Source organism: Gopherus evgoodei, chromosome 5 (assembly GCF_007399415.2).
Source record: "Gopherus evgoodei ecotype Sinaloan lineage chromosome 5, rGopEvg1_v1.p, whole genome shotgun sequence".
Taxonomy (NCBI): domain Eukaryota; kingdom Metazoa; phylum Chordata; order Testudines; family Testudinidae; genus Gopherus; species Gopherus evgoodei.
This window is the reverse complement of record NC_044326.1, coordinates 46125669-46139830: the sequence shown is the minus strand read 5'-3', so window position 1 is coordinate 46139830 and position 14162 is coordinate 46125669. Positions and strand designations below refer to the sequence as shown.

At 40.5% G+C, this 14162-nt stretch overlaps 1 protein-coding gene across 11 annotated transcripts in view; it reads left to right on the top strand.

Annotated features, from left to right (window-relative positions):
* Window positions 1–14162, top strand: part of APBB2 (amyloid beta precursor protein binding family B member 2) — a 315643-nt gene that overhangs the window by 126467 nt on the left and 175014 nt on the right. For 9 of the 11 annotated variants that reach the window (XM_030563659.1, XM_030563654.1, XM_030563652.1 and 6 more), the window contains one exon: window positions 11332–12144. In XM_030563659.1, coding sequence (XP_030419519.1) covers window positions 11332–12144 — 813 coding nt within the window. Of the gene's footprint in view, window positions 1–756; window positions 826–10030; window positions 10146–11331; window positions 12145–14162 lie in introns of those variants that run through there. The other 2 variants (XM_030563660.1, XM_030563655.1) reach the window with 2 other exon arrangements.

The window sequence follows — 14162 nt, the reverse complement described above, 5'->3', positions numbered from 1 at the left end:
GGCAGCTCGCGACCCCCCAGGTAATGACCTTGTGACCCCGAGGGGTTGCGACCTCTCGTTTGAGAACCCCTGCTGTAGATGCATAGGTTTCCAATGTACTTATTTACCCCATTCAAAAATTATTTTAACCCCCCCAGTCCCGCCCACGTGCAAGCTATTGCAACAAAACACTGTATTAAAGAAAAACTTGCCACCAAGGAAGTGCCATCCAGAAAAAAATTCTTGGCCTGCTTAATTGTTCACTAGTGTTGGACCTGTTGTTCAAGCCACTCCCTACTGTCCAGTGTTAAATGCTGGGTCCTGTTCTGCTAATTCTTACTCAAGTGAGTATTCCTCACTCATGCGTATTAGTCCTATCAAAGTCTGTATGACTGCTCTCCTGGAAAAGTGTCACTTGAGTGAAGGAGTGAGGACTGCAGGAGCAAACTTGTATTTTGTAATATGATGAAATATTTACTCCAGTATGTTGCTCTAAAAATGGGAAATCTTGTTGATATTTTGCTTTCTTCCTTACTGAAGTATGCACTGGGAATAAAAAACACGCTGTTAGTGGAGTTTTTTTTAAGTATTTGTTCTAATTAGTTTTACAAAATAGCCTGTCTCTCTACAGCTTTCCACAGTTATGAAAACTGAGTGGCATTATGTTGTGACATTTTATTTGTTATACTTAACAGCTCTTTAGGAATTTTTACAATGTGTTGTGTTTCTTTTGTGTTTTTCTTTGTTTTTAATTTCTTAAATGATCCCTCTTTTCAGATTTCAAATTATAATCCTTTTCCTGATCCATTGCTGAAGCCCTGTGATCCATGTCAGAAGTACTTCCAGGTCAGATGCCCTTTCACATATTTCCATAAGCAGAATCTTCTGAAATCGTTCTCTTCTTACCAGGCCCATATTTGTTTTAATTTTGCATTCATGAGTGAAACAAGCAAACACTTTTCTTTCTTTTTTTCTTAAATTGATCCTTTCTTAAGTAAAATTCTTACTTTAGGAAAGGTTTTCAAAAGCTGAGTAAAGTACAGTCACAAACAAATAAGTTCTATTAGAAACATTTATGTTATGTTTGGATACTAATGTTCTTGTGTTTGTATCTAAAAAAAACCTTGCACTTTATAAGGTTTGTGATGTGGCTTTTGAAAAATATCTATATGGGCCATTTGGTTAATATTGTTATTTGTATCACAGTGGTGCCCCAGCCAGGATTATGACCTCATTGTGTCTGACACTACAAATGTGAAATAGTCCTGCCCCAAACATGGATCAGTAACTGGTTAAAAGATAGGAAACAAAGTGTAGCAATAAATAATCCATTTTCACAATTGAGAGAGGTGAACAGTGGGGTTCCCAAGGATCTGTACTGGAATCTATGCTGTTCAACATATTCATTAATGATCTAGGAAAAGGAGTGAACAATGAAGAGGCAAGATTTGCAGAATACACAAAATTATTGAAGATAGTTAAGTTCAAAGCTGACTGCAGAGAGTTACCAGGGGGATGTCACAAAATGGAGTGACTGGGCACCAACATGGCAGATGAAATTCAACATTGACAAGTTCAAAATACTGCACATTGAAAAAAATAATCCCAATTACACACATATATATAATGGGGGGATCTGTATTAGCTGTTACATCTCAAGAAAGAGATCTTGGAGCCAGCATGGACAGTTCTCTGAAAATGTCAGTATAATAAGCAGCAGTGGTCAAAAATGCTAACAGAATAATAGGAACTATTAGGAAAGGAATAGAAAATGAGACAAGTCATAACGCCTCTGTATAAATCCATGGTACACCCACACCTTGAATACTGTGTCCAGGTCTGGTTGCCCCACCTCAAAAAGGTTATAGTGGAACTGGAAAAAGTTCAGAAAAGGGCAGCAAAGATATAAGTAATACCTGGGCATGTAGGCTGTTTATTGTTTTCATGTTTGCTCTACATGCTTTGTGCCTTTGAGAAAAGACTATATAATGCTTGGTTTTGAAGATGCTTGTTCTGTGTCACTGCAAATGTGTGGTGTTACTGGCTCACTAAGGGAAACTCTTACTGGTGCCAATACTGAGTTGGACCTGTGTTGTTAACATGGTTGAAGAACAGGAGACTGCAGTCCAGAGATCCAGTCTAGGACATAGTGGAACCGCTTGTCTGTAGATCCCTTGCCTCATTTGTTGCAGAACCTGGTGGGGTTATAGTGAATGAGGCAGGGGATTGCAGGAAGAGAGAGGATGCGCTCATGGTTAAGGAGGTTGTGTGCTACCATAGAGGACTAGATTCTATCCCTGCCTCTACCACAGAGCTCCTACGTGATGCTGGGCATGTCACTTAAACCAGACTTGTTACAGATGGCTACTAGCTGTGTGTTCCTCATTTTCTGGGTGCCCAGCTTGAGATCCTGAGGTCTGATTTTCACCAGAACTGAGCACTCTCAGTTGCATCGGAAGTCAATGAGAGCTCTTCTCTAAACAAAAAAGTAATATAAAACGCTAAGATCTCTGAAAAATCAGGTCATGGGCATTTCAGATTGGGCAACATTGTTGACATTAATGTGTCTGTGCCCCAGTTGCCCATTTATAAAATAGGGCAAATATTACCATATATTCTCACAGGGATGTTATGAAGGTAAATAAACTAATGTTTGTGGAACACTCAGATACCTGAACCTGCCCCCACTGAAGTGAATGGCAAAACTCCTACCCTTTTCAGTGGTGGTGGATTGGGTCCTTAATAGGACAGCATATGACTGAGTTCAGGATCAAAGCTCAAGAGGGTTAAATTAATCACTATAGTGTCTGATTAAAAAACGTCCGCCTTCCGTTCATATAATCACAGCATATTAGGGTTGGAAGAGACCTCAGGAGGTCATCTAGTCCAGTCCCCTGCTCAAAGCAGAATCAACATCAACTAAATCATCCGAGCCAGAGCTTTGTCAAGCTGAGCCGTAAAAAACTACAGGGATGGAGATTCCAAGTGTTTCACCACCCTCCTAGTGAAATAGTGTTTCCTAATACCCACCCTAGACCTCCCCCACAGCAGCTTGAGACCATTGCTTCTTGTTCTGTCATCTGCCACCACTGAGAACAGCCTAGCTCCATCCTCTTTGGAACCCCCTTTTAGGTAGTTGAAGGCTGCTGTCAAATCCCCCCTCAGTCTTCTCTTCTGCCGACTAAATAACACCAGTTCCCTCAGCCTCTTCTCGTAAGTCGTGCCCCAGCCCCCTAATCATTTTCGTTGCCCTCCACTGGCTTCTCCAATTTGTCCACATCCCTTCTGTAGTGGAGGGACCAAAGTTGGACACAATACCCCAGGTGTGGCCTCATCAGTGCCGAATAGAGGGGAATAATCACTTCCCTCGATCTGCTCGCAGTGCTCCTACTAATACAGCCCAATGTGCTGTTGGCCTTCTTAGCAACGACGGCACACTGTTGACTTGTGTCCAGCTTCTCATCCACTGTAATCCCCAGGTCCTTTTCTGTAGACTTGCTGCTTAGCCAGTCAGTCCCCAGCCTGTAATGGTGCATGGGATTCTTCCATAATAAGTACAGGACTCTGCACTTGTCCTTGTTGAATCTCATCAGATTTCTTTTGGCCCGACCTTCCAATTTGTCTAGGTCAGTCTAGACCCTATCCCTACGCTCTAGTGTATCTACCTCTCCCCCCCAGCTTAGTGTCATCTGCAGACTTATTGAGGGTGCAATTCATCCCAGCATCCAGATTATTAATAAAAATGTTGAACAAAACTGGCCCTAGGACTTACCCCTGGGGCACTCCGCTTGATACCGGTTGCCAGCTAGACATCGAGCCGTTGGTCACTATCTGTTGAGCCTGACAATCTACCTAGACAGCTTTCGATCCACCTTATAGTCCATTCATCCAATCCATGCTTCTTTAACTTGCTGTCAAGAATACTTTGGGAAACCATATCAAAAGCTTTGCTAAAGTCAAGATATATCATATCCACCACTTTCCCCATATCCACAGAGCCAGTTACCTCATCATAGAAGGCAATCAGGTTAGTCAGGCATGACTTGCCCTTGATGAATCCATGTTGACTATTCCTGGTCACCTTCCTTTCCTCCAAGTGCTTCAAAATGGATTTCTTGAGGACCTGCTCCATGATTTTGCTGGGTACTGAAGTGAGGCTGACCAGTCTGTAGTTCCCTGGGTTCTCCTTCTTCCCTTTCTCAAATGTAGGCACTATATTTGCCTTTTTCCAGTCGGACTTTCCAGGGGGCTTTCAGAACACTAAGAAAATTGCAGAGTGCTAGGTTTCTAGCAGCTTTCTCATGGCCCCATCGATATCAAAGAAAGTCTTTCCACTGATTGTAATGGGAACTGGATCAGGCCCACAATGCTGAAGTTAACCCATACTATATGAATGATGAAATTGGGACCGTATTAAGGCTGACATTGACAGGAATCAATATTGCTTGCAAATAATTATTTGATTATGCCTTATAATTTATTCTCATTTATCTGTATTATCTTTGTTCTCCTCTTCTACTGCTTCATTGCTTTCTTGGTTTCAGTGAAGTATTTAAAAATGGCCAACAACAAGATCCTGCAGCAAGGGTAAATTCTGTCTTTCTAGAGGTAGGTCTACACTTAAGATGGTCTGTACAGTGCAGGAACTGTGTGCCCCACGAGCATGGGTATAAATAGCAGTGTAGCCGGTTGGTGAGGCACTGCTTAGATGAGTGGAGTACAGACATGCCAGAACCCTAAGGTGTATACCCCACATGTCTCTCTATATGCCCAAGCGGGGCCTTCCCTGTAGCAATGTCGTGTCTCACTGTCACAGCTTTTTCCTGCTGCATGGAAGCTCCCTGCTGCCAGAGCCTTTCCCTACTTCTTCCCCCTGCCAGAGCCATTCACTGCTGCACGTTGCTACAGCTAAGGCTGTGGCAGGTGCAGTTCTATAACATAACACAAGGGAATGTAGGAATTGTGGGTGGAGCAAAGGGGGAGCACACACTGTGTGGCACAGCATCCTGACATGTGGGGACTCCGTGTGATATTGCACAGGTAGTGGTGGGAGCATTGGCTCCCACAGGTAGTGGTGGGAGTTAATCCATTGCTGCGTGGATCCTTCAAGTCTCCAGCTTCTTTAAGGGCACATAAGACTATAAAAGCCTCTGCAGAACAGCTCTGTGACTTTCTGTGACTTTAAGGAGGGACAAGGTTTTTTTCCCTTCCACTCACAGGCTGGGTGCAAGCAGAAAGATCTGAACCTTATAGATTGGCAGGTCCAGTAGAATAGTTGTCTCCCATGAATCCTGGCCTATCCACTTGGAGCACTTTTATGCTATGTATGCTAAAGAGCAGTGCTGCTTTATGGTCTTTCTGAAAGTACAGGGTTCAGATTAATTCACAGAAAAGTATGGTTTAATATTTTATTTTCTTTAAGTCTTATGATTTCAATTAAGTTTAATTATGAATATTAAACACATTTATTTTTTCTTCATTATTTTAAGTCCTTCATGTTTCCTTTTTATTTTTAACGAGGTGCTGTGTGTCCTATTGCAATGTGCCTACTCTAGGTGCATTAGAGAGTAAATGTGCCATCATGCCAAGGCATTTTTGCTTGTAGTTACAAAGATGTTGTTGTCTGGAGGGTCCATGTAATTATTGGCTTCTGCAGTGGCAATGGAATCAGTTTTACCATATTGAAATACTTCTGTAATGCTGAAACCAGATTCTTGGAGCAGCCGGAGGCTGTGTATTACAGTTAATATTCATTATTTGTATTACCGTAATGCCTAGGAGCACTAGTCTTGTTGTTGTTCAGTGACAGAAAAATTTTACATTCCTTTTACATCCTGAAACCTCAGGGTCCCATTCAAAAAACAACATCCACATCACTGTGGGTGGAGGCTGTTCCTCTCCTTTATGCAAACACTGGGATATTATTTTTCTGACAATAAAATAGAGTAAGCGAATAAAACTCCTAGAGGAGAAAGAGAGAGAAATGTAGACTGCAAGTGGCTCTAGTCCCAGAAGTGGAATTACATGTTTATGAGGTTGGCAGGCAGAAAGGTGAAATGTGTTCATGTAAAGCAGGGATGGGCAAACTATGGCCCAGGGTCTGCATCTGGCCCTTCAGACATTTTAATCCAACCCTCGAGCTCCTGCTGGGGAGCAGGATACAGGATTTGCCCCGCTCCAGCCAGGGAGCGAGGTTGGGGGCTTGCCACGCAGCTCCCAGAAGCAGTGGCCTGTCCCCTCTCCAGTTCTTATACGTAGAGGTAGCCAGGGAGCTCCGCATGCTGCCCCCGCAGCTTCCATTGGCTGGGAACCACAGCCAATGGGACCTGCAGGGGCGGAGCCTGTAGGAGCCAGAGGGGGGACGTGCCGCTGTTTCTGGGAGCTGCTTGAAGTAAGTGCCGCACAGAGCCTCACCCCTGACCTCATCCCACACCCCAGCCCCCAATTTCCTGAGCATTCATGGCCCACCATACAATTTCCATACCCAGATTTGGCCCTTGGGCCAAAAAGTTTGCCCATCCCTGATGTAAAGGCAGTGCTGTATGGTGTACTGGGAAATGTGAAGTACAGACTTGGGGCCAGCTCCTCCCCTGCTTTGCCTCTTGTGATGTTACTTATACATCTGAGAGAAGTGAGTGGAAAACACTCCCAAATCAAAATGGTAATATTGAGGGGAAAATGTGGGTTGGAACTACTTTGGACCTCCTTGGGAATTATTAGGACCACTCTTAACTGTGAGATGTAACCAAGTGGAAATGGTTGCATCTGACTCAGAATTAAAGGTTGTGAATGAAGAAGAGGTGCCAAAAGAAATCTGATTCCCTGGAATTTTGAATTGCAAATTGGGATATGTTTCCTCTGGACAAACTCACAGTCTGAATGAAAGCATCTCAGTGCCTGAAGTAGAGTGTTATATTTTCCCTGTCACTCTTTATCTTTTATGTTCTGTTTCTGTTCTCATTCCTACCTTCAGGTAATTGAAGCCCTTCCCTAGTACTCATATATTTTCCCGTATGTCCAATAATTCTTTCTCAGGCAGTGTCTTCCATCCTTGATAGATAGAAGTGCTCTTCACGTCAGGATGGATTTTCTCCATCTATATTCCCTTGTCTGTTGTTGCCTCCTGTTGTTTCTCTCTTTCACTTCACCTTTTTCTATCCTCTTGCTTTGTCACCTGCTGATTTGGTTCCAACTCCTTCCCTCCCTCATTTGTTCCTGTCCTGTCTTACCATTTGACTCCTCCCCCTTTCCTCTCTTAATTTCCATTCTGGTTCTCCTCTCTCTCTGCCGTGTACTCGTGTCCAGTCCTCCTCACGCCCATTAATACTAATTCCCAGCTCATTTGTTTCTAACTGATGCTGCTCCTAGCTCTGCGTAATACTTCAGTTTCAGGTAGAACAAGGAATGGACACAAATCATAGGCCCACAGGAGCTGACTGATAGTGCAGGAACAGCACTTTGTAAATGAGTGCGTAAGTGAGTGTGAAGGCAGGATCAATGGAAGATAATCAGAAATCTGCTTCATGAGAGGACATATTGTTCTTAGCCCTCTCCCTCATCTAAATATGTGCACTGCTTAGGCTCTGAAGGATAGGAGTTGTACATTTGAGTTAATGTATAAACAATGTACAAACAATGTAATGTATAAACAACAGTGAAGTACAATAAGTTCATGTTGAGCCATTTAAAACCTTAGCCCATGATTCACTTTCTAGGAATGAGTCAGTATTCATGGGAGATCTTTACTTTGCTGAGTAGACTAATAATCATATTATTTTGTACTTACATCCCCATGTGTTGTTTTTGTCATTTGAAATGTAATCCACTGGAGACTGAATAAATCACGTGGAAGGATGTGTTTGAACTTTTTCTAGAAAGGTTTATTTTTCTTAAGAATTCTGTTTCAGACAAAAAGTAGTTAGAAAAACATTGCAGTGGACACTGGACTCTTCACAACAGGGCTGCCTGCTTGTAACAATATGAATTAACTGTTAATTAACTGTATATAGATTGTAATCTTATTTCAAATTGTCATAATAGTTTTTGTTTTTTGTTTTTTTTTTACTTTTTATTTTACTGGTACTATAATTTTCTGATTTCAAAAACTGGCCACCATAAATAGCATACAATTGTGGACACTCTACCAGGCATAAACTGGCAGATGTCACAAATATGGTTTCCTTAAAAGTTTTACATTGATTGTGTTGGTTGGTCACAGGATGACAATGAGCCACCAATGTGATGCGGCCATGGAAAAGGCTATTGCAGTCGTAGGTTGTATCAGGCGTGGTATTTTCAGTAGAGATAGGGAAGTGGTAGTGCCATTATACAAGGCACTGGTGAGACTTCATCTGGAATACTATGTGCATGTCTGGTCTCCTATGTTTAAGAAAGATGAATTCAAACTGGAACAGGTGCAGAGAAAGGCAACTAGGATGATCAGAGGAATGGAAAACCTACTTACGAGACTCAAAGGGCTTGGCTTGTTTAGCCTAACCAAAAAAAGGCTGAGGGGAGATATGATTGCTACCTATAAATACATCAGAGGGATAAATACCAAGGAGAAAGAGGAGTTATTTAAGTTAAGTGCCAATGTGGACAGAAGAACAAATGGACATAATCTGCTCATCAAGTTTAGTTTTGAAATGAGACAAAGGTTTCTAACCAGCAGAGGAGTGAAGTTCTAGAACAGCCTTCTAAGGGTAGCAGTGGGGGCAAAAAACCTAACTGGCTTCAAGACTGAGCTTGATAAGTTTATTGAGGAGATGGTATGATGAGGCTGCCTGTAATGGCATGTAACTGATCTGCAGCTGCTAGCAACGAATATCCCCAGCAGACAGTCATGGGACACTAGATGGGGAGGGCTCTGAGTTACTACGGAGAATTCTTTCCCAGGTATCTGGCTGGTGGGTCTTGCCATATGCTCAGGGTCTAACTGATTGTCATATTAGGGGTCAAGGAGGAATTTTCCCCCAGGTTACATTGGCAAAGACTCTGGAGTTTTTCATCTTCCTCAGCAGCATGGGGCCAGGGTGTAAACTATGTAAATGGTGGATTCTCTGTAACTTGAAGTCTTTAAATCATGATATAAGGACTTAAGTAACTCAGCAGAGGTTATGGATCTATTATAGGTTATAAGTCAGAAGTGGGTGGGTGAGGTTTTGTGGCTTGCAATGTGCTGGAGGTGAGACTAGATAATCATGATGATCCATTCTGACCTTAAAGTCTTTAAGTGTTTAACTTCTAGATTGCCTTCAGGTTTCAGTCAAACCACAAGAAATTAAAAAAGCAAATAAATAAATTCAAGTTACTTCATGTTCTAAGACAAAAAAATCTACATACATACTTTTATAACAGAGGGCCCTTGTACATAACTTTATGTTGAAACCTCAACCAGATGAGTCATGACATTACTTTTCATCTTGAAGGATCAATCTGGTGGACAAGATGTGAGATGGCAACTCTTAAAAGTATTTAATTACCTCTGGGAAATACACAAAGTTCAGAAACTTTGTGATATTTTTGAAACCTTCTACGGTTACAGTTGGAATATATAAAAATATACATTTGTTATTAACTAAATAACCTTCTGACTTTAGTTTTAGTTAACAGACCAGAATTTGGGGAAATCACAGTAATCAGATCATGAAAAATTGTGTTTAAATCCTTTTGTAAACCACCCCTTAGGACTGGAAGTTACTCTAGGTCTGTGACACAGAGGAAAAAAGAGAGTAAAGGATATGTTAGTCTGTTTTCTAAGGTTTAAATTAAATGAAATATGTAATTTTGAAAATGAGTTAAATAGTAAAGTTAACAAGTGTACCTGAATTTAAGTAAACCTTTCATATAGTGCTCCTTATTTTGTATATAAAGAAAAAGCCCACAAGTACTTAATTTTTGTAAATCCACATTTTACAGTAGTCTCTTCTTTCACATATTAAATACTCAAAGGTGCAATACTAGAATGCTCTCCCAGTGGCTGGCTTATACTATAGGTTTTTTTAATCCATGAATATATCTACCGCTAAGCCCTCATTTTACTGTGCAACAGGCATATCGCAAATCAGCCCTGTCTGAGAACTAGGAACAACAGAGACGGTGCTTCATACTCTGTCAGAGGGAGTGATTACTAATTGGCCTCTAGTTCGTTTGCATCTCTCAAAAGAGTGAGTAACAGGAAGCATTCAGAGTATTTATTATGATTAATGGGAGCCAACTTTATCATGGCAGTGACAATAGGCAGCAGGGAAAACAAAGACTACTTTTTTTTTAATAAAAAATCCTTTACTTGATCATTTCATCACGATCTGAAAATGCTGTGCTTGCCCAGGCCTAGTTCTCTGAAAGCTTGAGCAATGTCTCAGAGAAGCTGTGGTCAGAGAGTTTGCCCACAAGTTGCAAACCACTAAGAAAAGTAAAAGAATGTTTTAGTCCAGTTATGGAATATATGCAGTCTCCCTTTGGAAGTACAGCTTATCAATAGCCAGAGATGTTGTGAACTATAAAAATAGCAGGCCACATTCATCCCTGGAGTAACTTCTTTGGAATCAGTAGAATTGCATCAGGGATAAATTTGCCAAATTGTGTTTTTTGTGTGGCTGTGAAAAAATTGTTGCTAAATATATAGAGTATTATAAAAACACTATAAATAACAAAACAGCATAGCATGCATACATAAAACCACTAGAGAATTGCCAAAAAATTAGCAAATATCTGTACAAAAAAATTGCAAACAGCTGTGGTACATTTCTTGAAGCTATTAAGAGGCAATAGCTGGCTTTGCCAGTCAGCCCTAAAATAAGCAATAACAATGTTTTATTGCTACCAGGGTGGAAAGGGAGTAGTGTCTTGCTTTGGTCTGTAGGGCCACTCACTCTTCAGGGACTCAACAACTCACTGCTGATGAGTCCTAAAGAAATTCTTGCCCTACTCTTTGGCTGATGAGGTGGTGAAACATATAAGTTTTAGTGAGAGAGAGAGAGAGAGAGAAGGATGATGAACTTCAGGGCTGCAAAGCAGATGCAAAGTACTTCTCTCCCTCTCCAAAATTTACGTAGTTGGAACATAGTAACTTGAACATGCGAAAATGTAAAATAAAATTTGGGATCGAAAATCTTGTATACTTTTCTTAACAACTTAACATTCCGCAATGTCATCTCCACCCTTTTTGCCGTTGAACCTCCATGTTTGATAAACTGATCTTTTCTGTTGAGGTGTCTGTTTTCCCTCCTGCTTAGTTTGTAGAAACTATTCTTTACACGTTATATAAAGCGTTGCATCTCATTTCCAAAAGCTCTGGTACAAGGAGTATACAATTAATGTATCTCATGAATGTTTCTTTCTCTTTTCTAGTTGACTCCAGTGTGGACGCGTTGGCTGTGTTTATGGCAAGCAATAGCACAACAGACGTTGTGAATCGCAATAATCCTGCCACTCCTCCAAATACTCTTAACCTACGCTCCTCCCATAATGAACTATTGAACGCGGAAATAAAGCATACAGAAACAAGGAACAGCACTCCCCCAAAATGCAGGAAAAAATATGCATTAACTAACATTCAGACAGCCATGGGCCTTTCGGATCCAGCAGCACAGCCCCTTCTGGGGAACAACTCTGCCAATATAAAGCTGGTGAAGAATGGAGAAAATCAGCTTAGAAAAGCAGCAGAACAGGGGCAACAGGATCCCAACAAAAATCTCACTACGACTGCAGTTATAAACATAACTTCTGAGAAGTTAGAAGGTAAAGAGCCTACCCCTCAGGATTCTGCAGGCTGTGAAATATTCTCCTCTCAACCTAGGAGGACCAAGAGCTTCCTAAATTACTATGCAGATCTGGAAACATCAACCAGGGAACTAGAACAGAATTTTGGGAACAGCCATGTAGTGATGGAGGAGAAAGCGGCACAAAGTAACAGCCAGGCTTCTACCATGCTTGTCAATGGGGATGTGTTGCCTCAGAAACAAAACAAGCTGTCCAGTCCAGAAGATGGCCAAGTAGCCACTGTGTCATCAAGTCCTGAGACTAAGAAGGACCATCCTAAAACTGGAGCCAAAACAGATTGTGCATTACATCGGATTCAAAATCTGGCTCCAAGTGATGAAGACTCCAGCTGGACGACATTATCGCAGGACAGTGCTTCTCCAAGTTCACCTGATGAAACAGGTACAAAAGTGAAGAAACATTTCCCTCAACTCTTAATAACCATCATTCTTTAAAAATGTGTTTGTTGTTTCTCTTGAGTCTTATTGTGTAGACAGCTGGCAATAAGTGAGACAATTTTGGAGAAGAAAGGGACATTACAAATAGCAAGATGCCTCTTAATGCTTCTTACCAAGCAGTAGCTTGTTTTGAGAGAGTTATGAGTCCCATGGTAAGATTAGGTGATCATTATGGTCCCTTCTGGCCCTGAAATATATGAATAAAGTAAGTCATAGCTAAACCTAATGGTAAGACTAATACATAGCTCCTCATAAAGTTAAGAAAACTGACAACCTTCTATAAAAGGGGCACTGTCAGGTACCACAGCTGAGGTCCCAGTGATGACGGATCCTAAATTTGACCTTAATTTTTTAAAATAAAAAGTACTTAGTCGGTTCCAGATGAAAATCGTTCATTTCTTTTAAACACCTAGCCCTTTGTTGCTGAGAAATGATTAATTTAAAACAAACAGAAGGTGTATCTAACACATTGATGGTGATGTTAGCTGGTAATTCTGATACATGGTGTCTGAGTATAAAATCTACAGGGTAAGAGATACTGCTTTCAATTTTTTTAAGTTTTTACAGGGAGAAAATATTTTTTTTTAATTAAAATCTATTAGAAAAAAACCCAATTTGAGGATATCCTTTAAAAAAAATCTGACATTTAAATAATACTGTATTCTACACTTCTGTATGCTAATTCAGAAACTGAAATCAGTGTGTTTCACATTTTGAAAGCCTGGGTCCATTAATTATTTGAACAGTAATGGTGACTACTGCAGTAGCACTGTTGCAATTTACAGCTCTTCTGTATTGTTTTTAAAGTTGCAAATAATTCATTTACTGTAGTTAATGGACTTTGTCACCTTTTATATTTGGATTTGTATAAAAGGATATTAGTTTGTGGGAAGGCAAATGCTGTTCTCTCTGAAGGTGATCTGGGGCCAAAGAAATTGTCATAGCTATGTATTACAAGTGTGTTTCGCTACGGGAGTGCAGTAGTTTTGTATCAGAATTGTTCAACAATACATTTTTGGCCAGATTCACAGCTGGAATAAGGGAATGCCACTCCTGTGATTTCATTAAAGTTGTGCCTAGTTAACCCAGTGATATATTTGCCTCTGTAACTGTAAGAATTAAAAATATAAAACCAATGAACAAAATCTCTGAACAAACCCTTAATACCAGGGGGATACTAATTTAGTTGGATTTGATCTTTCTCCATTATTAATAATTATTATTATTGTATTGCTGTAGTGTCTAGGGTTAAAGAGATTTCTCTTTGTTAGACTAGATGTGGTCACTGTAATAAGATCTCAATTTCTGCTTTGATATTAATTCTTAGTGTACATCATGTACGGTCTGCGTCGTTGTCTGAAGCAAGAAACCAGTTGAAGAAAATGTTATTGGCATCTACAGTATATGTTTGATTAAATTGTTTAATATTGTGTCCACTAGCTCGTTAGCGTAATTGACAGTCTCCATAGATGAGGCCCTGTAGAATTGGGGGTACAAAGAAGCTCTTTTATTCCATAACCTTTAGGGTCTTTGAGCAATTGTTGGATTTTTTTTCTTTTTTGTGGAATGTAAGATTTCATTTAAAAATAGTTTTTGTATTGTGACGACCCCCCAACCCAAAAAAAAAATTGTCCATCTCCCACAAAAAAAAGCAGTAGTAAATGATCTCCCCTCTCAGTGAAATGTAAGCAGGCATCATTTAAGAGCTAATATTGTTAAACGGGGACAATGTAAGGTGAAGTAAGGCCAGCTTCTGAAAATGGTAGCTTCAGGCTCTCCAATCCATTTCTTCCCCCAGAAGGAGCTCTTTCATTGTGCAGTGAAGTGTGATTTCTATGACAGACTGCCCAGACTGCTGTGGTTTCTATGGTGAAATCATGGCCTCACTGAAGTCAGTGGGATCAGAATTTCACTCCTGAACTTTTTTATTCCTTTATATTTGAACTGCAGGAAAACAATATT